Source organism: Cherax quadricarinatus, chromosome 30, assembly GCF_038502225.1.
Source record: "Cherax quadricarinatus isolate ZL_2023a chromosome 30, ASM3850222v1, whole genome shotgun sequence".
NCBI lineage: Eukaryota > Metazoa > Arthropoda > Malacostraca > Decapoda > Parastacidae > Cherax > Cherax quadricarinatus.
In genome coordinates this window covers 19,916,299-19,943,124 of record NC_091321.1, presented here as the reverse complement: position 1 = coordinate 19,943,124, position 26,826 = coordinate 19,916,299, and the positions used below count along the sequence as shown (strand labels likewise).

Below are 26,826 nucleotides of genomic sequence, written 5' to 3'. Positions count from 1 at the left end.
GAAACACGAGAATAAGAAACACTGGGTAGTCTCCCTTGGAGGCAGAGATGAGTAACTGCCATAGCATAAGGGAGACCTTCTGCCTCTTTGAGGCAACGGATTTCACGTTCATTTAAGTAGACCTGGCAACGGCGGGAGTACGAAGGGTGAGCTTCATTACAATTAAGGCAAGATGGAGGTTGACTGCAAGATGTATTAGAATGGTCATCAGCACCACAGACTGGGCATTCGGCCATAGATCTGCAATATTTCGCTGGGTGACCAAAACGCCAGCAATTTCTACACTTTTGAGGTGTAGGTATCACCTTTCGAACTTGTAACCGATGTCCCACGACATATACAGAGGACGGGAGTTCTCGGCTGTCAAAAGTTAAACGAGCTACATTGCAAGGGTAACGTCTCCGCCCACGGGCAGGAAGGACATAAGTGTCTACTTTGAGGATTGGGAGATCCTGGAGTTCCAGCTGTTCAGGAATGTCATTGCCACATGACTGGAAATTCTGTTGGACTATGGTATGGGGCAGAATGACAGTACCACTACAAGAATTGAGAGAAAGATGTTTTTCAATAGTGATAGGAGTAGCATCTATATGCGAAAGGAGAGAAAAATCATGAGCTTGGGTAGCATTCTGGACAGTGACGATGCGCGTACCGCTCTTGAGAGCATGAATTGAAATATCTCTACCAACATGACGCAGGAGCGCTTTGCCAATACTATGGTCAGAAAGGTAGGCAGAAGAAGAAGTTGGTCTTAAAGTAAAGAATTTAGTCTATTGTGTGGTCCGAAACTGAGCGTGGAGAGGGAGTGCATGACGTGTCGGTCTTTTCCGAGTAGAATGGGAAGGTAACGAAGGAGCATCATCAGGAGATTGACGTTGGCGTTTAGGAGTAGGACCGGAGTTGGTCCGGCGTGAAATGGGCGGGCAATTCGAAAATTGCCGTACCGTAGAGGGAGAAGCCGGAAGCATAGTCAAAGGAGAGCGGAGTTCAGACAAATCGAAGGAGTCAGTCGAAGCCCCGGTACCTGAAGCGGGTGAGGAAACAGCACCAGCAAGAGGTACAGGGGCATCAGGAGTGTCCGAAGAGTGGTCTAAACACAAGGAAGGGTCAGAATGGGGTGTGGTATCAAGAAGGGGCCCGGGGGTAGTGGGTTCATGGACTAGGGCTGCCATGGTTAGGTTACTCCTTTGCTTTTTGTTTTTAAGAAAAAAAAGAAAGAAGAAAAGAAATTAAAAATAAAAAAAGGGGGGAGCGGGGAGGAATAGTTCCCAGGAGGAATGAAAGGGCCGGAAATCTCCCTCCGCGCCCAAGAGGACCTCAACACCGCTAGTAGCGCAGATGTAGCATGGAACCCGTGCCATACCCTACCCTTCGTGCCAGTAAACCAGCAATCCGGGATAGCAACCTCACATCTGCCGAGCTACCTCGGTGGACAAAAGAGAGGGCGGCCGGATATCCGCCACAAAGCATACCTCCTTCGGCCACCACCCCCGGAATCCGAAAGGTGGCTTCCAGAGATACACCCGTCGCCCGAAAGACACCCAAAGCTACTCCGGGATACCGGAGAGGGATCGGGACATCCCCAGGCAATCCAGATTCCACGGCAAACTACGCCACCGCCAAGAACCTCAACGGAATGGGATGGACCCTGGTGTCCTTTCCCCTACCTAGGAACTAGCGCGCCTGTGGGAGAAATCCCAAAGGCCAAAAAGAGGAAGGGCAAAAGGGAGGGGTGAGGAGGAGGAGGAGGAATGGAAAAAGGGGAGGATGGGGAGAATGGGATAGGGGAGGGGAGAATGGGGGGTAATTAGGTTCGGTCTGAGGAAGAAGACCGACAGGGCTAATTCCTCAGACCAAGAGCCTCTTCACCACGCCAAGGAGCCCCCCTTGAAGAGGAAATCCTCATGCAACTTCCTAGCCTTTTCACATATGATCGCTTGAGAGATGCTATCTCCTGCTATCTGTTTTTCGTTTATCCACACCAATAAGAGTCTCTCAACATCTTCTATCACTTGCGATCTCAGTTTCGAAAACATAGTTGCACCTTTGGCAAGAACAGCTTCCTTGATTGCCGTTTTCTTGGCCACAATAGTAGCGATGGTTGATTGGGGTTTTGTGTACAACCTGGCCAGCTCGGAGACACACACTCCACTTTCATACTTAGCAATGATCTCTTTCTTCATATCCATAGTAATTCTCACCCTTTTAGCTGTAGGGTTGGCACTAGAAGCTTTCTTGGGGCCCATGGTGACTTATTTTGCAGGTGCAATCACTAAAAATGCTGTGATAATATGAAATGTTCCAATTGTATGTTTGGATGGGACCGCAGTGGCTGGCTGGCTTGTAAACACTGGCCACAAGTGGACGCGTCTCAGACGTAACGAATCGTGTTGGTTGAGTTTTTTAGCGCTAGTTGATGCAAAATTTTTGCGTTAAAATGTATCACTAGTCGGATTTAACGTTAGACGATACCATCGTTGGTCCAGGGTCCACTGTATTACAAAAATAATTAGACGCAACTCATTTGTAGGAGAATCATAGTGCATAGCCATATTATATATAGAATAATTAGATATGATCACTTTACCTGCTATAATGCTTGAATAAATAATGATTTTACAGGCTAAGAAATTATTTGATGCATTTAAAATAAGTTATTTTTTTCCTTTGTGTTCAAGAAATCCATATACACCAGCATTATCCCTCAGTTGTGAGAAACATTAGCTACATCACAAAAACATGAGATGCCTGATTGCTTACAATTAAATCACCTTCCCTTATACCTGCTATAAAGCATACATTACTTGTACTTGAGTCCACTACAAGAGACAGTGACAAGCCACAAACTTTAACCTCACTCACTGAGTTTTTACTCTTCAGCGATGCACCATGCAGTTATTTTTATAAAGCCTTTCCCCTTTTGTTTTTATCCCCTAGTCTATTAAGAGATGGAATAAAATAGCCACCTTATAAAATATGTACCCTGCCAAGATAAATATGTCTTATTATAGTCAAACTCTCACTTCTTTATCATCTATGGCAGACCTATGAAACTTTTAGTATACACAACTTTGTTCTTATAGCTAACCTTCAGCCTACCTCACACCTGTTTTGTTGTAAAGCTTTGATAAAACCATATAAAAAAAATAGTCTTATACAAACAAAAAACATATGAAGATACAATATGAGGTATTAGTACTGGTGTAAGTTGGACAACTTTAAAAGAATAAGCTCATCTGGAATAAGCAAATATCCGAGTCATTAAGCATACCTTGGGGGTCTTCATATACTGTACATGTTTAAAAATAAACATTTGGTAATGGACAACATACAGTAATTATAAACAAAAACAAAAATACAGAAATATAAACATTTACAATTTATAGATATAAATACTGTGATCGGACAACAACATTGGCACAAAATTAAACAATTAACGTGAAAAAGAAAAATGTACAAAAAATAAAGAGAATGGACGAGCTTCATCAGCTATCCAATTTCATTGCACATATAGCATTCACAATAGTCAAAACCTATGTGGAAAGCAATGGTACAAAAGACTACTATTTACAGAACACTACCAATTCATGTATGTACAATAACCAGTCAGCATGTTCATTGCTAGCAATTGTGCTACACATGTCAAAGGCGCACACTTTTGGTTGTAATAACATGCATCACTCATACAAGACTTTTAATGCATTCACAATAAACTACTACATATCAACATCACACACTTTGGGCATTTACAAAAATGCATCACTCACATAGAAACATTTTATACTGTACATTCAGAAAAATTCATATATGTCCATGGTGTCACAAAGAGCAATAAGGCATAAAGACGAGCCGATCAACCTCAACTGCTGCTCTGCTTTTCAAGGGGTCAGTTTAGCTGCCATGAAAAACCAGAAATATGGTTTCAACACCACTGTCAATGACCAACTTTTCACAGCACTTGAGTTATAAAATATAAAGCTACTCTTTATATGCATGGAGATCACGATGTTTTGTCAACAGATACATTCTGCATTAGTTTTGGTCCGTAAAAACTTCTAGGCCTTAATAAATACTAATTTTATTTTGAAAGTTGATAATTGAGTTAGTTTCCCAAAATGTTATCTGGACCAGAGAATGTACAGACTTGGCTGCTGAAATACTGCACTGTATAACTGTAGTGTTAACAAAATTTTTAGATTTATGATAAAAAGAAAAAGGCAGTTTGTATACAAGTTAAGAGGAATGTTGAAAATAAGAGAATGTATAAACTCACCAGCAAAGACTACCTTCAACTGCTGGATAAACATCATAAAAAATGGTCAAAAGTTCTGTGTAAACAATAATAATCAAGAAGTTTGTAATGTAACTATATAAACTACTGAATATCTGATCTATACTTCCAGTACTGAAGATATATGGAAACAATCTGTTAACTAAAGAGTGACTGCAGGTGGTAAAAGATGACGAGTGAGACAAAGAAGCTACACAATATTCCAAGTTACTTTTCAGAGAGCACTAAACACTGTCACTTTTCCTGTGCCCTCGACTAAGGAGTACCATAGTTAAGGACCAAACAACACTGATAATATATCAGAACTGGGGAAATAACAAGTAAAAATAATAATAGCAGTTAAGACACTAATTCTGCTAACTGGGCACTATTTTAAATCTTTATCATTGAGCTTCTTGAGCACCATTAGAGGATTCTTAAACTGATCTCAGAGCAGTTTATTGCTCTCCTATATGGCATCCCACAAAAATGAAGTCACTTTAGCTTTCAATATTTTACAAAATTGATACATGGATGAAATCTTGAAGATTATATAAGTAACCACCTCTTGCAATAGGAATGTGATATCAAAGGTGTAGTCATGGAGAAGGAGCCAGGAGACTGCTTGGATTATCTTAATGCTAGTGACAAGAGGTAATAAAGAAATAGATACTATATTTGAATAATGGCATGTTGAGAGGAAAATGGGAATGGAGAATGAGTGAGACAGGGTGGAATGCAAGTCTCATGCTACAAAATCTGTTTAAACTAATATTTGCCCAAGCATGCTTAAGTATATATGGAGGGTAAACAGCATTATTAGATTATACAGCTCCAGACAGCCAATAAATGTAATTTGCAGAAAACAAAGCTAAATGGAATAATGGCTTAATAGTATTTATATAAATTATGATTGCCTTTTATTGCTAAATAAAAGGAGAAACATATAAAGGATAACAGTACAAGGAAGCCACAAATTCTGAATAACAATGACAACAAATGTAAAGATCTATTAAAATGTACTAACAAAATTAGCAAGAAAAGTACGAGTAGACGTTAGGGAGAGGACAGAGTGGAAATGGTGTACCAGAACCAAATATACTTTCATTTTTTATATTTTAAGAATCAACTGCCTCACACTTCTTAGCTTGGCTGTAAATATGACTAACATGAAGCTTGTAAAATCAAATGTACATTTAGCAATGTATTTAAAAAGTTCATGTTCCACCATGCATAGAACAAAGAGATGTTACATCCTTGTATAGTATGAAAAGAAAATAGTGTTAAAAAATTATGCCTAATATTGCAATGTAATATACAAAGTTGATACTAAGAATGAGGGCAATTTTTTTAATTTTTATGTATTAACAGGATTCACAGTAATACACTCCTGCAAGTATATTGTTGACAAAGTGCACAAAGTTTTATTTTTAGATCAATCTGAATGGAAGTAACATACCTTACAGAATATTGTATAGGTGTAGCACGAGTCGCCCAAACACCTATTAGTGGTCCTCCAAGCAGTACCCTTAAATGTAAGTCCTTTCAGATTATGATGCATAGCAATCATTCTGATGGGGTTGGTCAAGTAAATGAGAGAATACAAACTTATTAAAAGATACAGTGGTTGCAACATGACACTGGCTGGAAAATACTTTTTATCAATTCTGTTGATTTCTTTATTAACAGAAAAGTTACAACAGGTAAATGGTATTAGAATATCAGTCACATTATTCCAACCAGTTATGTGCAGTTACCCATCTTGCATTGTTGTTTCTTCAATTTTATTATAAAACATGCTACAAAACACACTTCTTTTAAATTCTGATGCAGTACTGATATACCCAGCTGATATCTAACTTTTTTATACACATGGCTGATTCAGCCTCAATAAAAGTAAAAAATTCTTCAGTTCTAACACCAATTTTTTAACTGTATGGTACTGTAACTAGTATGACAAACTCATCTCAAGAGCAGTTTGTGTAAAGCAACATTTCTTAGTTTACCCTTGATATGATCAGGTGTAAATATATCTTTGAATTTGGCACATAACCCATGTAGAGTCTTAACGAGAGCTGCAAATATTACTGACTAAAGCAGTAAATCATTGAACACTTTTCTTTTTCCATTTTAGGACTCTGAAAACCCAGAAGTGTATTTATATTTTTACAATATATAACTGCTCATTTTCTTGTATGAAGAAAAATATTATTATTATTACATTTAATAATTTTTAATTCATTCATTAAATATAATCAATAGAGTGAAATGGCATTCATAATAGATTCATGAAAGTAATCCACTTCTAATATTTGCAATAAAACAACATTCTATCAGTGTAGCTAATATAAGTTTTGTTACTGAATATCTTGTGTTGGCACTGCACATCCAGTAAAATACTTCTCCCTCAACCAATACTCTTAATGACAAGGACACACTGCCCATGGTTTCCCCCTCTGACTACTAATCTTGACTGGACGCGACCTTGGCTGACAATTTCACCTGCCGCCAGTGTTGCACTTGGTCCGCACTGTAGGCACTTTGACGCCCATTATGGGGCCGGAGTACGAATATAAATTGTTGTACTCTTAACCTCTCACTGGGGCAGGAGACTTTGGGGCTGACAAAGGAGAACATTAGTTGGTAGAGTTAACAATGTGTCAGCAACTCAATATTTTGCCTCAAATAATCAACCAAATTCTATGGTTCATCCTACAGCTCATGAACACCTCACTGGTGGTTGAAAAAACTGTATTACCGAAAAACCTTAAAAATACAGCCACATTTAAATTCAATAATAACCAGTGAATAACAATCTACTTAGTACTTAACTATTGCTACTGACATCTTAAAAAAATACTGGACTTAATTTTAGACTATTTTTGAAGTGCACAGTCCATGAAAAGAAATGACATAAGACAAAATACTGCTAGTTATTAAAACTCTTGAATCCTGCCCCAAGTCTGCTAGTGCTATTTTTAGCTGTAAAACATGACTAACAAGGATGATAAAGACACTAGCCACCTAAGATAACATGGAAGAATGTAGCTATGTTTATGTAATGTGAGGAAAACAATAAGATACTCCTGCTCTGGCTTACTCATATGCCTGAAAACATTCATGATTAGTTTTATACCACCATAATTGTAATGTCATTTCTGAGTGAGCATGTAATCAAGTATGACCATCAGTGACAATGAATATTGAGAAACGAGTTTAGGTAGGCAATTAATTCTTTGGCAATGATCTCAATTAATGCAAATGTACACTTACAAATCTTATGATAAAATACAGAAATTGCATAATCAACTTTTACAAGAGCTTTCAGTCAAGTTTCTCATTAATAATTTTGAAATATACACTCAATTAGATTCTCTGTTAGCAAATTTCACATCCTCTACTTAGAAACACATTTTTCCGAGTTGTGCATCGGCAATTATTGCCATCAGCATCAGCAGTAAGTTTTAACCAAAGCTCCTATACCTAGGCAAGTGAACCATTCTCATTTATGACCTAATCTTGTATGTTAAACTAGGAAATCTATTGGGAATAGTGACATATAGAAGCACATGCTTCTTAAAGCATTCGACAGGTGAATATCAAACCTTTTTTCATCAGCATCTACAGTCAACCTAAGTTAATTTTTAAAAATTTATTAATGTAATTATGAGCTTTGGCTAATTCTAAGACTTGCTTTCACAATAATGAATAAAAATAGCATTAAATATAAATTGTGCGAGACTATGCAAGATGCAGTTCTCAAGAAGCTTGAAAGTATCACAGACTTTGGGATAGCAGACAAATGGCTCTAAACTGCTAATGCATTAGACACAAAATACAAAGAAAAAGAAAATTTCTTATGATATGTAAAAAGCCCTATCATTACACTATGCACAAAGATTATGAAATAAATAGGTTTGATCCTTCAATATCAGATGATTTGCGAGACGTGATCTGTTTAAAATTTTAATCTCTCAACACAGCTTCAAACATATCACAGGACCAGTTAAACAATCAGTCTGTGGTAGCAACCAAACGAGTCTCTATTTTACTTTGCCTCTTAAAAGACATGTATGTAATCAGGTAATGGCATATAACAAATATTACAAATGCTAAAAAAAATACTACTGAAGACCAATCTAATGGCTGGCCAAGGATATACATCATTAGATACCAATGAGTGCATCAGCCACTCTCAGTGAATGCCATCTCCTGAGATTCAACAAATACACTTTTTTAGGAAAATTGTTCATCCTGATTTATCTAATTCTCTTGCCACCAGAGGCCGATCAACATTTAGGAATAAATTCTCAATTTTTACTTAAATGTTTGAATACTCAAGGAGATAAAGAGTGGGTACATATGATGTGTGCTTATATCATGTACCAGCTACCGAGCAATATTTTTCTTGGCTAATTAATAATCTTTTACAAAATACTGACAATTCATGAAGTGAGCAATTAATTGTTGGATACCATCAGTACATTTACCTCATGAGTCATCAATACAGTCAGAGTATTCAGAACGAGCTATGAGCAAATAAGAGAATACAGATGCAAGTAATGACAATGATGCCAAACCTCGTCCTTACTGGAACATACAATACTCTACTTGAATCTTCCTCGAAAAGTATAGTCTTCGAATAACTTTTTTTTTTCCCTTGGTTGTCAGCATTAGTATATATCCTAGTCTCCTAATTTAGACAGTGGTAACTCACCAAGAAGCATTTCAAATGGGACATTTAAAAATATTATGAATTGAATCTACTTAACATTTGCAACCCCCTACATCCTTGCTTTAAAATTTATGCACACTCCTTTAGCGAGAGTCAAACATTACAGTCCTGAAAATATCACTGGCTAATTTTAATTTGAGGCGTGCAGGTTGCAATAAAATAAGCTATTAAAAGTACAAATGTTTCTGCAAGGACTAAACAGGTTTCTCTGAACTTATAAAATTTTCTTTTTCCAATATCCAAGGTTAGACATGAAAGATAATAAAGCCAATTAGCTAATCAAATAAATTTCAAAAATATTTTTTTTTTTTGGCTGATAAGCAGATAAGATTTTGCCACTAATGACAAACGCAACACATGAGTGACCTGACAACTTTCCACTACTTACTTCCACAGTCATTCATTAGAGAATGGCCACTACATCACACCTAAATATGCCAATTTACCATCTAAATATGGTCATGTACACCTGAAATGAGTAGGCAGTGATAGACTTTTAAACCTGAATATAGGTTTAAAATGGGTTTGATCAATGGCATTAATTTTGTAAGCAATCTGTTGCTTTCTTTTGAATTTATAACTTTAAAAATCTGACAAGGAGCTGTTAAGACCTTGTCAGTTGCATCATGCTGTAATACGCATATTAAATATAAAAAGCGGCAATAAAGATTAGCGGCATTCAGAACATGGGTGTGCGCGGCCTGGTGGGTGGTGAGTGTCGCGCCTGATGGTAATGATGGTGGCTATGACTGCGGTAATGTAAGGAGTGGAAATGGTGATGTCAGAGGAACAAAGGAGGGGTTGTGGTGGCATGATGACGGGTAGTGGTGGCAGTGGCAGTGGTAGTGTGTGGTCGCAAAGGAGGAGTGTGTGGAGAACGTGGGGAAGGACCCCCATATGTGTGATGACCAGACATTGAAGGCGGCGGTGTCAGGTGAGGTGGTAGTCGATATCGTCTACTTGACCTCCGACGATGAGAACCGCCAAGTGTTAGATGTGACCCAACCTGTCCAAATAAAGTTTCTCCAGAATATGTACTGTACATAAAATGATAAAAAATTACAATATCATAACAGCATTGCTTCTAACTTTTACATGGAGGGGAAGCACTTGCTCAGAATGGGTTGAAAAATATTAAAAAATAAAAGCTAAAATATTTGAAATACAATAAACCTGTGAAAAAAAATACAAAAGAATAAATAAAGAAGCTAACCGAGGGTAAGCAAGGGGCACTTCTTTTAACATGATCTAGGAGTGAAGCAAGAGCATATTGGACAAGTGTTATAAGTTAACCCACTCCTGGATCTGGTATCATTACTACAAAGTGAGGAAGGAAGGCATATGTATGTATCCCATATTTTGCTGGATATTTGTGAACCAGCCGAGTTCTCACGATAAAGTCAGTAAGAATGTGGTAATACAGATGAACACTGAAATTCTCACGAGTTATTCTCGAGGCATTACACGACCTGAATTCGCACTTAAGTTCTGTCTGTACTATATAATTTTAGATTTGTCTCGGCTTATACTTCAGAATCCATATATTTTTAACTATAACTTAATCTGGTTAACACTTTCAGGGTCGAGAGGCCCTCTCCTAAACTTGTTCTCAGGGTCGAAAATTTTTCGGAAAAAAAAAAAAAAAAAATCTTATGAAATGACAGAGAATCTTTTCCCAATCATGACACCAAAAGTGTGAAATTTGATGGATAACTTATGGAATTATGCTCTCGCGAAGTCAGCAGTCTCGATGTTTACGCATCGGTGATTTCGCCCACTTTGAGCCCTATTTTTGGCCAATTCCAGTGTACTAGTTGACAAAAATCATAACTATTTCACTAGAACTCCATTTTTTCTATCGAATGAGTACAAGAAACCACCCATTTACCGATTTCAACTATCCAATAAAGTGGTCAGAAATTTGCAATTTTGCCAATTTCACACAAATTTCAAAAGATGCCAATTTCCAAATAGAGTCAGAAATAAACAAGACAGACATTCCTGGCACTAAAATAACATTTTCTCTGTTCATTAGTCATGTCCCCAGGCCCCTCTTATATCTCTTTTGCTTTCCACTTTGAATTTTCATTCTCACAAAAAATAGAAGATTTACTGTTATGCAGACTGCTGCTTTAGTGTAGAAATGGTATAAATAATATCAGCGTACTTGTAAAAGACTATTAGACTCACCAGTTAATGTGTATTGGAAGCGTGGCATGATTTGTTTACTTTTGAACTTTGGCAAAAATCAAACATTTCTGCTACTCTGAGCTCAATTTCAAGGTACTTTTCATTGTGAAACCAATCAAAATCATCTCAATTTCTGTAATATCTCTTCCATTCCTTAAAACGAAACCAGGAAAACTAGAATACAACCATAAATACCATACAAAAATACACTGCAAATTGTAATAAAGTTGGTAGAATTACCAATAATATGTAAAGTAAAAGGACACAAGTGCAACTAATGTGACATTTTATTGAGGCAACGTTTCGCTCTCCAGGAGCTTTATCAAGCCATTACAAACAATACATGGACACAGAGGGTATATAAAGGCTCAGAGTGAGGTGAATACTAGTGAGGTACCATTTCGATGTTCGGCAGCAGCAGCGGCAGCGGCGGCGGCGGCGGCGGCGGCGGCGGCGGCGGCGGCGGCGGCGGCGGCAATTGTTCTACCATATTGTATTACTTTTGTCACTACTACTACTACTACTACTACCACTAGTGAACATCGAAATGGTACCTCACTAGTATTGCACCTCACTCTGAGCCTTTATATACCCTCTGTGTCCATGTATTGTTTGTAATGGCTTGATAAAGCTCCTGGAGAGCGAAACGTTGCCACAATAAAATGTCACATTAGTTGCACTTGTGTCCTTTTACTTTACACACTGCAAATTCGCTATTTTAAACCAAAAACACGGTTGGAGTTTTTTTTTTTCTCATTATGCACTGTGTGCTGCAGGATTTTTTTTATACTGTGCACACTGACCAAATAGACCCATTCTTTCATATGTAGGCCTACCAGCTTTCTCTCACTAGATTTGAAGGCGCTAGAATTTACGCTTACTAGTACGTCAATAACCCTGGCGAGTAAGCTGTACTAGTACGTCAAAAACCCTGAGAGGGTTAATACTAACATTAACCCTTTCAGGGTCGACAGGCCCTCTCAGAGACTTGTTCTCAGGGTGGGCCAAATTTAAAAAAAAAAAAAAAAAAAATTCTTATGAAGAGATAGAGAATCTTTTCCCGATCATAATGACACCAAAAGTATGAAATTTGATGGAAAACTTACGGAATTATGCTCTCGTGAAGTTAGCGGTCTCGACGATGTTTACGCATCGGCGATTTTGCCCACTTTGAGCCCTATTTTCGGCCAATTCCAGTATACTTGTTGACAAAAATCATAACTATTTCGCTAGAACTCCATTTTTTTCTATCGAATGAGTACAAGAAACCACCCATTTACCGATTTCAACTATCCAATACAGTGGTCAGAATTTAACAATTTTGCCAATTTCACACAAATTTCAAAAGATGCCAATTTCCAAATAGGGTCCAGAATAAACAAGAAAGACATTCCTGGCACTAAAATAACATTTCCTCTGTTCATTAGTCATGTCCCCATACCCCTCTTACATTCTTTTGCTTTCCACTTTGAATTTTTATTCTCACAAAAAAATAGAAGATTTACGGTTATGCAGACTACTGCATTGATGTAGAAATGGTATAAATAATATCAGCGCACTTGTGAAAGAATATTAGACTCGCCAGTTGACGTGTATTGGACGCATAGCATGATTTGTTTACTTTTGAACTTTGGTAAAAATCAAACATTTCTGTTACTTTAAGCTTAATTTCAAAGTACAGTGGACCCCCGCTTAACGATCACCTCCAAATGCGACCAATTATGTAAGTGTATTTATGTAAGTGCATTTGTATGTGTATGTTTGGGGGTCTGAAATGGACTAATCTACTTCACAATATTCCTTATGGGAAAAAATTCGGTCAGTACTGGCACCTGAACATACTTCTGGAATGAAAAAAGTTCGTTAACCGGGGGTCCACTGTACTTTTCTTTGTAAAACCAGTCAAAATCATCTCAATTTCTGTAACATGTCTTCCATTCTATAAAATGAGACCAGGAAAACTAGAATACAACAATAAATACCATACAAAAATATAGTGCAAAGTCGCTGTTTTAATCCAAAAACACGGTCAAAGTTTTTTTTTTCTCATTACGCGCTGTGTGCTGCAGGATTTTTTTTATACCGCACACACTGACCACATAGACCCATTCTTTCATATGTAGGCCTACCAGCTTTCTCTCACTAGATTTTAGGGCGCTAGAATTTAGGCGTACTAGTACGTCAAAAACCCTTGCTCGTAAGCCGTACTAGTACGGCCGAAACCCTAAAAGGGTTAATAAGAAAGTTCAGAAAGAGATTTGAGTGTGGGAAAGTCACCGAGGCAATTTTTAATAGAATTTTACAGTTAGTCTGATGGAAAAAATTATGATCAAACCACAGAGCCACAAAAAGACAAACAGGGATTTACCTGATGGTGAGAGCCGTCACCCAAATCAAGTGACATCTGAGTTCCTTCTAGATCCTCGAGTCCTTCAAGACTGCCCATCGCTCGGTCATCCAGATTGCTGGAGCCCAGATGCAGGGCTGAGAGCGAGGAAGATGCTAGGGCCACATCTGGCATAACATCACTAAGATGGCCTTCATCACCCTACAAACATTTAATGACATTTAATTTTCAAGCTAAAAACAAAAACAAAATTAAATTTAAAATTACTCTACATGCCAATGTAAATCATACAGTGAATGACTACCAAACAGGGTATTGGTGGAGAGTTGCTAGTGAGTGAATTATAGGGATGCTGTTAAATCTAGGTCCTGTAAGCTATTGAATAGTAAATACATGTATCTATATTTTAACATACTCTCCCTGAAAATTGCTTTTTCTTAAGAAAAGGCAGTTTCCAGAGAGAATGAGTGTTCAGGCTTCGAAGCCCTGAACACTTTTTAAGGAACAGGTGAAACACTTCCCAAACAATTCCACATTTTTGTTTATCTATATCTGTTACATGCTTATATTAAAACACATTAGAATTTCATCAGCACAAGCAACCCATTAATAAAGTACAACATAAGCAATAATTACACATAGTAAGGCAAAAATATATAAAACCAAAGCAAAGACTGACAAAATGTTTATTGCAATTGCTTCATAAGGGTGGAAAAAATGAAGCAGAATGCCAAGTAGTGCTCTCAAAAGTTGGCAGATAGGGTACTTTTAGAATCTTCAGGCAGAAAGTTCCAGATTTTAGGGTCTTTTATGCACATTAAGTTTTTACACAGTTTCAGTTGGACATGGGGGATATAAGAGAGATTTTGTGTCTTGTGTTATGCCTATGCATTCTGTTGCAACTATCAAGGAAGAGTTTCAGAGCAGAGTTGATATTAGAATTGATTGTCCTATACATATATAGTATACACAGTAGTATGAGTGAATATTATGTATAGTGAGAAAGTTTAAACTTTTGAAGAGTGGAGAAGAGTGTTGTCTGGCACTAAAGTGATGAATAATTTCACAGGTTTTTCCTCAGTTGAGTGCCAGGTGCAAGAAATTGTTCAGCTGGCAAGGAGACTGCCAGTTGAGGGTTTTGAAGATATGCAAGATGTAAATGAACTATCTGGGCAATGTCAGGACTCATTGCCCAGATACAAGAGAGGCAGATAACAGATGAAGATGAGGAAAAACAACCTGCAGAGAAACTTAACACTGTAACAATTATATGAGCAATTCCATATTGGTAAGGTTGCATACTTTTCACTGAAGAGGACCCCTGACAAAGTTAGAAGCACTGCTCTGAAACAGGGTCTGGTACATCCATGGTATACACAAATGTGTGATACCATGGAATAACTCCATTGCATTGAGATTTTGTACATTAGCGGGAGTAAATGTCCGGTGGGCTCCCCAAATAACGGACCATGTCCACTGCATCAGGTATCTCAATACAATGGATTCTCATTTAAGTGAACATGCCCTTTCCCTATTAGTCCATCATGGTAAGGTTTCATTGTATCTGCATTAATTTCACACTGTTAAATGTAGATCACCAAAATACATTCAGACACAGTAGTTACAATACAGCAGTCCCTGAGATACAAGAACCCTTGACACGAGATTCCGCCAATACAGTACAAGCATCTCTCTAATACCCAGCATCAACATACAGGTGCCTCTTTTCACCAATACTAGAATCCGAGAATCACACGAGTGTTTTCATGCAAACGAGTATTTAAACTAGGTGCGCTGCACATCAGTTGTATTTGTACTGTATTTATGTTGTCTTGCTTCCAAATGATATACTGTAACAAAAAATATTGACATTTCGTTGGTAAGGGAAAATAATGTTAAATGTGTTTTAGTGATACAAGTTTTCATGTTGCAAGTCATTTGTAGGATACATTAATCTCATATCTCAGGGGATTGCTGCATATACATATCTAGTTGAATAACCTGTAATAGACGAAAGTGATGAGGTGGAGGGTCGAGTAATGGGTCGAGCAAGAACTCTGGAGGGTGGAGCTTGGACCTGCCCTCGTCCCTCACAGAACACCGCTGTTCAACCTCCTCCTCTTCCTCCTCAGTATATGAGGCACCCTGCATGTTAACCAAGTGGGTTGATCAATGTTATTTATGCACCATTTAATACCTATACGTAATGTTAATACATATCAATAAGGAATTATCAAATTAAGGTTAAATATCAAGGGGTTCTTCAATTTTGTAATGTGCAAAATCATTTGAATGCGGGAAAGACGCACGTTGAAATTTATATAAAAAGCACAAACATTTGACATGCCTTGCTAGTTAATGACAGCACATTAATTAAAATTTCCAGATTTATGCATTCAGGTTTTATGAACACAGTAAATCTTAATGAATCCCTCACTGCTAGAGCACTCATTCCATCCTAAGTTTCACAGGTAAAAGATTTTCTACATTAGAATTTCTAAGAAATTCATAGCTACCACAGAAATTCAAAAAACAGCTGCCATTTTTAAATCTACGAAACAAATATGTAAAGTGTTAAGTGTAGTAAAATTTACTGCATAATTTGTCAGACAAAACTATAAGTTAAGTAAGACACCATGTAAAGAACCCCACAATATAATTCTGCTGTACCTCCAACACGTCGGCAACAGAGTCTGGCAGATTGAACTCTCTGACAACACGCAGTCGTACTTGTCTTCTCAGCATGCGACGGTCACCAAAGAGCAGGGAGGCAGCACGCTGGTACCCAGGAGAGGACACCAACTCTCTTTCTCTCCGCACCATTGCCAGTACTGTCTCAGAGTCAGGTACTAGAGGGTAATTCGTATGGAAGACATAGTTAATAAACATCAAGAACACTCATACTACATCTACCATTACTTGTTGCTTTAAACACATCCGGATTACTCTCTGAGGCATGTTTAAATAATAACTAGAATACTTTTTCACTTACTAATACACCTCTGGAAAACAGATGAGCATAAAACTTACAGTATATGAAGGGCAAATATTCTCAAGAGAAACCCTGCACACAAAACAAATCAAACTTACATATACATATATAAATGTTTTTTCTCTTAACCCTTTCACTATTTCCCACTTAGATTTACATTATTGATGCCAGTGTCTCTCATACAGATCTACGTCTTAATTAAGCACAGCCCACTCAAGTATGTTGCGAGTATTAAATTTAGCCCAGACATGAGAGAATGAGTCTGTGTGGCAAGGGTACACAGTATAAACAAAATCATGAGTCACGCATGCCTCTGACTCCCAAAACGGTTGCCAGGTAAACCCCAGGTAATGTATATATTAGAATCATTATGTTAAATATTTTAGTATATATTTTCGTGATACAAGTTTTCATGTTGCAAGTCATTTGTAGGATACATTAATCTCATATCTCAGGGGATTGCTGCATATACATATCTAGTTGAATAACCTGTAATAGACGAAAGTGATGAGGTGGAGGGTCGAGTAATGGGTCATTTATTTTAATTTTTTTTTTAAACAAGCCAGCTGTTTTCCAAAGAGACAGTGTGACCCAAAAAAAGAAACACTTTCGCCATCATTCACACATAATCACTGTCTTTGCAGAGGTGGCCAGATATGACAGTTTAGATGTCACTCCAAACAGTCAATATCTCAAACCCCCCATTTTAAAGTGACAGCATTGTACTTCCCACCACCAAGACTCAAGTCTGACTAACCGGTTTCCCTGAATCCCTTCACAAAATATTACCCTGCTCACACTCCAACAGCTTATCAGGTCTCAAAAACCATTCGTCTCCATTCACTCCTATTTAACACGCTCCCATTTGCCTGCTGCATGTCTAGGCCCCTTGCACAAAAAACCTCTTTTGCCCCAACTCTCCATCCTTTCCCAGGACAACCCCTACCCCTCTTCCCCTTCAATACAGATTTATACACCCTCCAAGTCATTCTATTTTGCCTCATCCTTTCTAAATGACCAAACCACCTCAATAACCCCTCTCTTCAGCCCTCTGAATAATACCTTTTATAACTCCACACCTCCTCCTAATTTCCACACAACGAATTCTCTGCATAATATTTACACCACACATTGCCCTAAGACACAATTCCACTGCCACCAGCCTCCTCCTCCTCCTCCTCCTCCTCGCTACAGCATTCACAACCCATGCCTCACACCCATATAAGTGTGTTGGTACAGCTACATTCCCTTCTTTGCCTCAATGCACCACTCGCCTTTTTTCCTTCATCAATTCTATGGTTATCCTCGTCCTTCACAAACCCATCTGCTGACAAATCTACTCCCAAATATTTGAACACATTCACTTCTTCCATACTCCCTTCCTCCAATGTGATATCCAATTTTTCTTTATGTAACTTGTTTGATACCCTCAACACCTAACTCTTATCTATTCTCACTTTCAACTTTCTTTCTTTACACACCATCCCAAACTCGTCTACTAACCTTTGCAACTTCTCTTTAGAACCTCCCAAAAGCACAGTATCATCAGCAAAAATTGGCTGTGACAACTCCCATTTTGTATTTGATTTCCCACCCCTCTCCCCAACACCTTAGCATTTACTTCTTTTCCAACTCCATCTATAAATATGTTCAACAACCATGGTGACATTACACACCCCTGTCTAAGGCTTATTTTTACTGGAAAGTAATATCCCTCTCACACACACCCTAACCTGAGCCGCACTCTCATAAAAACTCTTTACAGCATTTAGTAGCTTACTACTTATGCCATACACATGCAACATCTGCCACATTGCTCCACTATCCACCCTATCTTATGCCTTTTCTAAATCCAATTATGCAATGAAAACATCCCTACCTTTATCTAAATATACTTCAATGTACATATTAAATGCACATATTAAATTTATAAAGCAAAAAGTTTATTAAATAATTTTACTCCTGCTTTACGTTTTAAATTTCAATGCTGGAGTTTTGAGACTCTATGACCGCGGGTTCAATCCCGGCCGGGGGTATGGTTTCAATGCGTAATTATGGGGTTTTCCATATAAGAGGAAGCAAGAAAATGTTAATCATCTTTATAATATTTTTACAACTTCATGCAAAATGAAATGTTTATGCATTCATTTAGGATGCAAAGATATCAACATTCAACTGTAGGCTGATACATACTGATGCCATCTTGATACCCAATGATACTGATACCATCAAAACTGGCTGCTACTAATATTTTGGCACACCCCTAGCATTTATTATTCATCCACACAGTCTGTATATTAACCTTCTCCATGTCATTTTATCAGGTATCTCAATCATAACTAGATATTCAAAATGCCTTTCAGCAATATTTTGATATTTACATCTTAACAAAAGTACAAGAATTATGCATGTAGGTATTTTAGATTACAAGAACAATTTATAGCAATTTGCAGGGAAAACCAGTACAACTTAAATCACATTACCATGAATTCAAAAGTAGATATGTTTATCTCATTCATATCAAAATTATAGGGAATCTTTTTAATTATCTGTACATTTGTTCTTATGGAAACCACATGAAAGTGCCACTACTATCACCACATGACAGGGTACCCCCTTAACACCATGACACTGTATCTCCACCCACGACCACTATACAACATAGTCCCACCTAACCAATACATGACAGGGCACACCTTACCACTATATGACAGGGTCCCCCCCTTACAGCTACATGGCAGGGTATCTCTGAGATCACTTGGTAATTCAGTATTAAGAACTCAATTTCATAAACAAAAGAAACCAGAGGTGTAATTCTACTAAAGCACTAAATACTGTTCAGAGAAAAAAAAGGAAAAAAAAAAAAATTGCCACAAAACAAGATATATATATTATATGTATATTTACAAAGAGTAAATACACATGCAAGATAGTATACTATTTACCCAAGTTATCCGAGCTCTACTGACCAACTTCTACTCGTCATAAAAAAATAATCAGTACTGCTTAACCCTCAAACTTTGGTGACCTTGAAAAAAGTGCAGTCTCTCCTCACTTAACAACGGAGTTCCGTTCCTAAGAGTAGGTCAGTAAATGAAGTGGTCATTAAACAAGGAGCATACTATATTAGTAGTGGATGTGTGTCAATCATCTTTAGATATTGTTTTAATGTCACTTTTGTACCATTTACAACATCTTTAGTATGTTTTTAAATGTTTATACAGCAGTGTACAGTTTTTTTTTTTTTTTTAACAAGTCGGCCTTCTCCCACCGAGGCAGGGTGACCCAAAAAAAGAAAGAAAATCCCCAAAAAGAAAATACTTTCATCATCATTCAACACTTTCACCACACTTGCACATTATCACTGTTTTTGCAGAGGTGCTCAGAATACAACAGTTTAGAAGCATACACATATAAAGATACACAACATATCCCTCCAAACTGCCAATAACCCAAACCCCTCCTTTAAAGTGCAGGCATTGTACTTCCCATTTCCAGGACTCAAGTCTGACTATATGAAAATAACCAGTTTCCCTGAATCCCTTCACTAAATATTACCCTGCTCACACTCCAACAGATCGTCAGGTCCCAAGTACCATTCGTCTCCATTCACTCCTATCTAACATGCTCACGCACGCTTGCTGGAAGTCCAAGCCCCTCACCCACAAAACCTCCTTTACCCCCTCTCTCCAACCCTTTCGAGGACGACCCCTACCCCGCCTTCCTTACCCTATAGATTTATATGCTTTCCATGTCATTCTACTTTGATCTATTCTCTCTAAATGACCAAACCACCTCAACAACCCCTCTTCTGCCCTCTGACTAATACTTTTATTAACTCCACACCTTTTCCTAATTTCCACACTCCGAATTTTCTGCAAAATATTTACATCACACATTGCCCTTAAACAGGACATCTCCACTGCCTCCAACCGTCTCCTTGCTGCTGCATTTACCACCCAAGCTTCACACCCATATAAGAGTGTTGGTACTACTATACTTTCATACATTCCCTTCTTTGCCTCCATAGATAACGTTTTTTGACTCCACATATACCTCAATGCACCACTCACCTTTTTTCCCTCATCAATTCTATGATTAACCTCATCCTTCATAAATCCATCCGCCGACACGTCAACTCCCAAGTATCTGAAAAATCTTCACTTCTTCCATACTCCTCCTCCCCAATTTGATATCCAATTTTTCTTTATCTAAATCATTTGACACCCTCATCACCTTACTCTTTTCTATGTTCACTTTCAACTTTCTACCTTTACACACATTCCCAAACTCATCCACTAGCCTTTGCAATTTTTCTTTAGAATCTCCCATAAGCACAGTATCATCAGCAAAAAGTAACTGTGTCAATTCCCATTTTGAATTTGATTCCCCAAAATTTAATCCCACCCCTCTCCCGAACACCCTAGCATTTACTTCCTTTACAACCCCATCTATAAATATATTAAACAACCATGGTGACATTACACATCCCTGTTTAAGACCTACTTTTACCGGGAAGTAGTCTCCCTCTCTTCTACACACCCTAACCTGAGCCTCACTATCCTCTTGAAAACTCTTTACAGCATTTAATAACTTACCACCTATTCCATATACTTGCAACATCTGCCACATTGCTCCTCTATCCACTCTATCATATGCCTTTTCTAAATCCATAAATGCAATAAAAACTTCCCTACCTTTATCTAAATACTATTCACATATATGCTTCAATGTAAACACTTGATCTACACATCCCCTACCCACTCTGAAACCTCCTTGCTCATCCGCAATCCTACATTCTGTCTTACCTCTAATTCTTTCAATTACAGTGGACCCCCGCATAACGATGGCATCACATAGCGATTATTTCGCATACCGCTTACTTTAATCGCAAAATTTTTGCCGCGCATACCGATTAAAAACCCGCTCACCAATTTTCGTCCGAGACGCGTCCAATGTGCGCCCTCAGCCAGCCTCACATGTGCCGCCCATGCCATTGTTTACCAGCCAGCCTCCGCGGTAACATCCAAGCATACACTCGGAATATTTCGTATTATTACAGTGTTTTCGGTGCTGTTTCTGGAAAATAAGTGACCATGGGCCCCAAGAAAGCTTCTAGTGCCAACCCTACAGCAATAAGGGTGAGAATTCCCATTGAAATGAAGAAAGAGATCATTGATAAGTATGAAAGTGGAGTGCGTATCGCCGACCTAGTCAAGTTGTACAAGAAACCCCAATCAACCATCGCTACTATTGTGGGCACCAAAAAGACAATCAAGGAAGCTGTTCTTGCCAAAGGTTTAACTGTGTTTTCGAAACAAAGATCGCAAGTGATGGAAGATGTTGAGAGAGACTTATTGGTGTGGATAAATGAAAAACAGCTAGCAGGAGATAGCGTCTCTCAAGCGATCATATGTGAAAAGGCTAGGAAGTTGCATGAGGATTTAATTAAAAAAATGCCTGCAACTAGTGATGATGTGAGTGAATTTAAGGCCAGCAAAGGTTGGTTTGAGAGATTTAAGAAGCGTAGTGGCATCCATAGTGTGATAAGGCATGGTGAGGCTGCCAGTTCGGACCACAAAGCGGCTGAAAAATATGTGCAGGAATTCAAGGAGTACATAGAAACTGAAGGACTGAAACCTGAACAAGTGTTTAATTGTGATGAAACAGGCCTGTTCTGGAAGAAAATGCCAAGCAGGACCTACATTACTCAGGAGGAAAAGGCACTCCCAGGACATAAGCCTATGAAAGACAGGCTTACTCTTCTCATGTGTGCCAATGCTACTGGCGATTGCAAAGTGAAGCCTTTATTAGTGTATCACTCTGAAACTCCCAGAGCGTTCAGGCAAAAGAATGTCCTCAAGGATAATTTGTGTGTGCTGTGGAGGGCAAACAGTAAGGCATGGGTCACTAGGGAATTTTTCTATAACTGGTTACACCATGCATTTGCCCCCAATGTGAAAGATTACCTAACTGAAAAGAAATTAGAACTTAAGTGCCTCCTGGTGTTAGACAATGCCCCTGGTCATCCTACAGACGTGGCAGAGCGACTTTATGGGGACATGAGCTTCATTAAGGTGAAGTTTTTGCCTCCTAATACCACTCCTCTCCTGCAGCCCATGGACCAGCAGGTTATTTCCAACTTCAAGAAACTGTACACAAAAGCTCTGTTTGAAAGGTGCTTTGTAATGACCTCAGAAACTCAACTGACTCTAAGAGAGTTTTGGAGAGATCACTTTAATATCCTCAATTGTGTAAACCTTATAGGTAAGGCTTGGGAGGAAGTGACTAAGAGGACCTTGAACTCTGCTTGGAAGAAACTGTGGCCAGAATGTGTAGACAAAAGGGATTTTGAAGGGTTTGAGGCTAACCCTGAGATGATTATGCCAGTTGAGGAATCCATTGTGGCATTGGGAAAGTCCTTGGGGTTGGAGGTTAGTGGGGAGGATGTGGAAGAGTTGGTGGAGGAGGACAATGAAGAACTAACCACTGATGAGCTGATAGATCAACTTCAAGAGCAAGAGGCCAGACCTGGGGAAACTGGTTCAGAGGAGGGGAGAGAGAAATTGAAGAAGTTGCCTACTACAAAGATAAAGGAAATCTGTGCAAAGTGGCTTGAAGTGCAAACCTTCATGGATGAAAATCACCCTCACACAGCTATTGCAAGCCGTGTTGGCAACCTGTACACTGACAATGTTGTGAAACACTTTAGGGAAGTCATAAAGGAACGAGAGGTACAGGCCACTATGGACAGATATCTTGTGCGAAAGAAGTCCAGTGACTCTGAAGCTGGCCCTAGTGGCATTAAAAGAAGAAGGGAAGTAACCCCAGAAAAGGACTTGCTACCTCAAGTCCTAATGGAAGGGGATTCCCCTTCTAAACAGTAAGAAGATAATGCTCTCCCCTCCTCCCATCCCATCAATCATCACCAGATCTTCAATAAAAGTAAGTGTCATGTAAGTGTGCATGCCTTTTTCAGTTTGTGTGTATTAAAATTAACATTTCATGTGGTAAAAAAAATTTTTTTTCATACTTTTGGGTGTCTTGCACGGATTAATTTTATTTCCATTATTTCTTATGGGGAAAATTCATTCACATAATGATTATTTCGCATAACAATTACTCCTCTTGCACGGATTAAAATCGTTAACCGGGGGTCCACTGTATAACCCTACCGTACACTTTTCCTGGTATACTCAGTAAACTTATTCCTCTATAATTTTTAGTCTCCTTTGTCCCCTTTCCCTTTATATAAAGGGACTATACATGCTCTCTGCCAATCCCTAGGTACCTTCCCCTCTTTCATACATTTATTAAACAAAAGTACCAACCACTCCAACACTATATTCCCCCCTGCTTTTAACATTTCTGTCATGATCCCATCAGTTCCAGCTGCTTTACCCCTTTCATTTTACATAATGCCTCACGTACCTCCCCCACACTTACATTCTGCTCTTCTTCACTCCTAAAAGATGGTATACCTCCCTGACCAGTGCATGAAATTACTGCCTCTGTTTCTTCCTTAACATTTAAAAGTTCCTCAAAATATTCTCGCCATCTACCTAATACCTCCATCTCCCCATCTACTAACTCCCCTACTCTGTTTTTAACTGACAAATCCATACTTTCCATAGGCTTTCTTAACTTGTTTAACTCACTCCAAAATTTTTTCTTATTTTCATTAAAATTTCTTGACAGTGCCTCTCCCACTCTATCATCTGCTCTCCTTTTGCACTCTCTCACGACTCTCTTTACCTTTCTTTTACTCTCCATATACTCTGCTCTTCTTATAACACTTCTGCTTTGTAAAAACCTCTCATAAGCTACCTTTTTCTCTTTTATCACACCCTTTACTTCATCATTCCACCAATCACTCCTCTTTCCTCCTGCCCCCACCCTCCTATAACCACAAACTTCTGCCCCACATTCTAATACTGCATTTTTAAAACTATTCCAACCCTCTTCAACCCCCCCACTACTCATCTTTGCACTAGCCCACCTTTCTGCCAATAGTCGCTTATATCTCACCCGAACTTCCTCCTTCCTTAGTTTATACACTTTCACCTCCCTCTTACTTGTTGTTGCCACCTTCCTCTTTTCCCATCTACCTCTTACTCTAACTGTAGCTACAACTAAATAATGATCCGATATATCAGTTGCCCCTCTGTAAACATGTACATCCTGGAGCCTACCCATCAACCTTTTATCCACCAATACATAATCTAATAAACTACTTTCATTACGTGCTACATCATACCTTGTATATTTATTTATCCTCTTTTTCATAAAATATGTATTACTTATTACCAAATCTCTTTCTACACATAGCTCAATTAAAGGCTCCCCATTTACATTTACCCCTGGCACCCCAAATTTACCTACTACTCCCTCCATAACATTTTTACCCACTTTAGCATTGAAATCCCCAACCACCATTATTCTCACACTTGATTCAAAACTCCCCATGCATTCACTCAACATTTCCCAAAATCTCTCTCTCTCCTCTACACTTCTCTCTTCTCCAGGTGCATACACGCTTATTATAACCCACTTTTCACATCCAATCTTTATTTTACTCCACATAATCCTTGAATTAATACATTTATAGTCCCTCTTTTCCTGCCATAGCTTATCCTTCAACATTATTGCTACTCCTTCTTTAGCTCTAACTCTATTTGAAACCCCTGACCTAATCCCATTTATTCCTCTCCACTGAAACTCTCCCACCCCCTTCAGCTTTGTTTCACTTAAAGCCAGGACATCCAGCTTCTTCTCATTCATAACATCCACAATCATCTCTTTCTTATCTGCACAACATCCACGCACATTCAGACTTCCCACTTTGACAATTTTCTTCTTCTTATTCTTTTTAGTAATCTTTACAGGAAAAGGGGTTACTAGCCCATTGTTCCCGGCAGTGTACAGTATACTGTAATAAACAGAATAGAGGAAATAAGCTCTAATATACATTACTTAGTTATGCATAATGGTCAGAGAGCTGGATGAAAGTCCAAGTGGCTGTTAAACAAGTACTTCGTTAAGTGAGGAGAGACTGTAGTCCCATGCGTGTGTGTGTGTGTGTGTGTGTGGGGGGGACAAAGTAAGGTGATGAAGTTATCAAATGATTTAGAAAAAGAAAAATTGGATATCACATTGGAGAGAGGGAGTATGGAAGTGAATGTTTTCAGATACTATTTGGGAGTGGAAGTGTCAGCGGATGGGTTTATGAAGGATGAGGTTAACCATAGAATTGATGAAGGAAAAAAGGTGAGTGGTGCGTTGAGGTATATGTGGAGACAAAAAACGTTATCTATGGAGGCAAAGAAGGGAATGTATGAAAGTATAGTGGTACCAACTCTCCTATATGGGTGTGAAGCTTGGGTTGTAAATGCTGCAGCAAGGAGGCAGTTGTAGACACTGGAGATGTCCTGTCTAAGGGCAATGTGTGGTGTAAATATTATGCAGAAAATTCGGAGTGTGGAAATTAGGAGAAGGTGTGGAGTTAATGAAAGTATTAGTCAGAGGGTTGAAGAGGGGTTGTTGAGGTGGTTTGGTCATTTAGAGAGAATGGATCAAAGTAGAATGACATAGAGAGCATATAAATCTGTAAGGGAAGGAAGGCTGGGTAGGGGTTGGCCTCGAAAAGGTTGGAGGGAGGGGGTAAAGGTTGTTTTGTGGGCGAGGGGCTTGGACTTCCAGCAAGCGTGTGTGAGCGTGTTAGATAGGAGTAAATAGAGACCAATGGTTTTTGGAACCTGACGAGCTGTTGGAGTGTGAGCAGAGTAATATTTAGTGAAGAGATTCAAGGAAACCAGTTATTTTTATATAGCTGGACTTGAGAACTGGAAATGGGAAGTATAATGCCTGCACTTTAAAGAGGGGTTTGGGATATTAGTAGTTTGGAAGGATATGTTATATATCTTTATATATGCTTCTAAACTGTTGTATCTGGGCGCCTCTGCAAAAACAGTGATTATGTATGAGTGAGGTGAAAGTGTTAAATGACGATGAAAGTATTTTCTTTTTTGGGATTTTCTTTCTTTTTGGGTCACCCTACCTCGATGGGAGACAGCCGACTTGTTAAAAAAAAAAAAATAAATCCCCATTTGCTGATGATGTAAAAATTGTGAGGAAAATAATAACAGATGAACACAAGCAAAGGTTCCAAACAGATAAGGAATAAAATGAAGATTGATCAGATAAGTAGATGCCAGCTCTGGTCCAGTGGCTTTAGCGTTGGGCTGGAGTTTTACGACTCGCTTGCCATGAGTTTGAGTCCCACCCGTACCGTG

General features: G+C 38.5%; 2 protein-coding genes across 4 annotated transcripts in view; one reads left to right on the top strand and one right to left on the bottom strand.

Moving 5' to 3' along the window:
• Sgf11 (SAGA associated factor 11kDa) overlaps positions 1 to 26,826 on the top strand; it is a 128,471-nt gene that overhangs the window by 91,352 nt on the left and 10,293 nt on the right. The gene's annotated exons all lie outside the window — the stretch shown is intronic.
• Positions 3,367 to 26,826, bottom strand: part of LOC128692738 (BTB/POZ domain-containing protein 7) — a 116,134-nt gene continuing 92,674 nt past the window's right edge. For 2 of the 3 annotated variants that reach the window (XM_053782065.2, XM_053782068.2), the window contains 4 exons: positions 16,213 to 16,391; positions 15,544 to 15,687; positions 13,564 to 13,743; positions 3,367 to 10,011 (listed from right to left, as the gene is read on the bottom strand). In XM_053782065.2, the coding sequence (XP_053638040.1) occupies positions 9,787 to 10,011; positions 13,564 to 13,743; positions 15,544 to 15,687; positions 16,213 to 16,391 (728 nt within the window). In that variant the 3' untranslated portion in view covers positions 3,367 to 9,786. The remainder of the gene's footprint in view (positions 10,012 to 13,563; positions 13,744 to 15,543; positions 15,688 to 16,212; positions 16,392 to 26,826) is intronic. The other variant, XM_070089980.1, reaches the window with a different exon arrangement.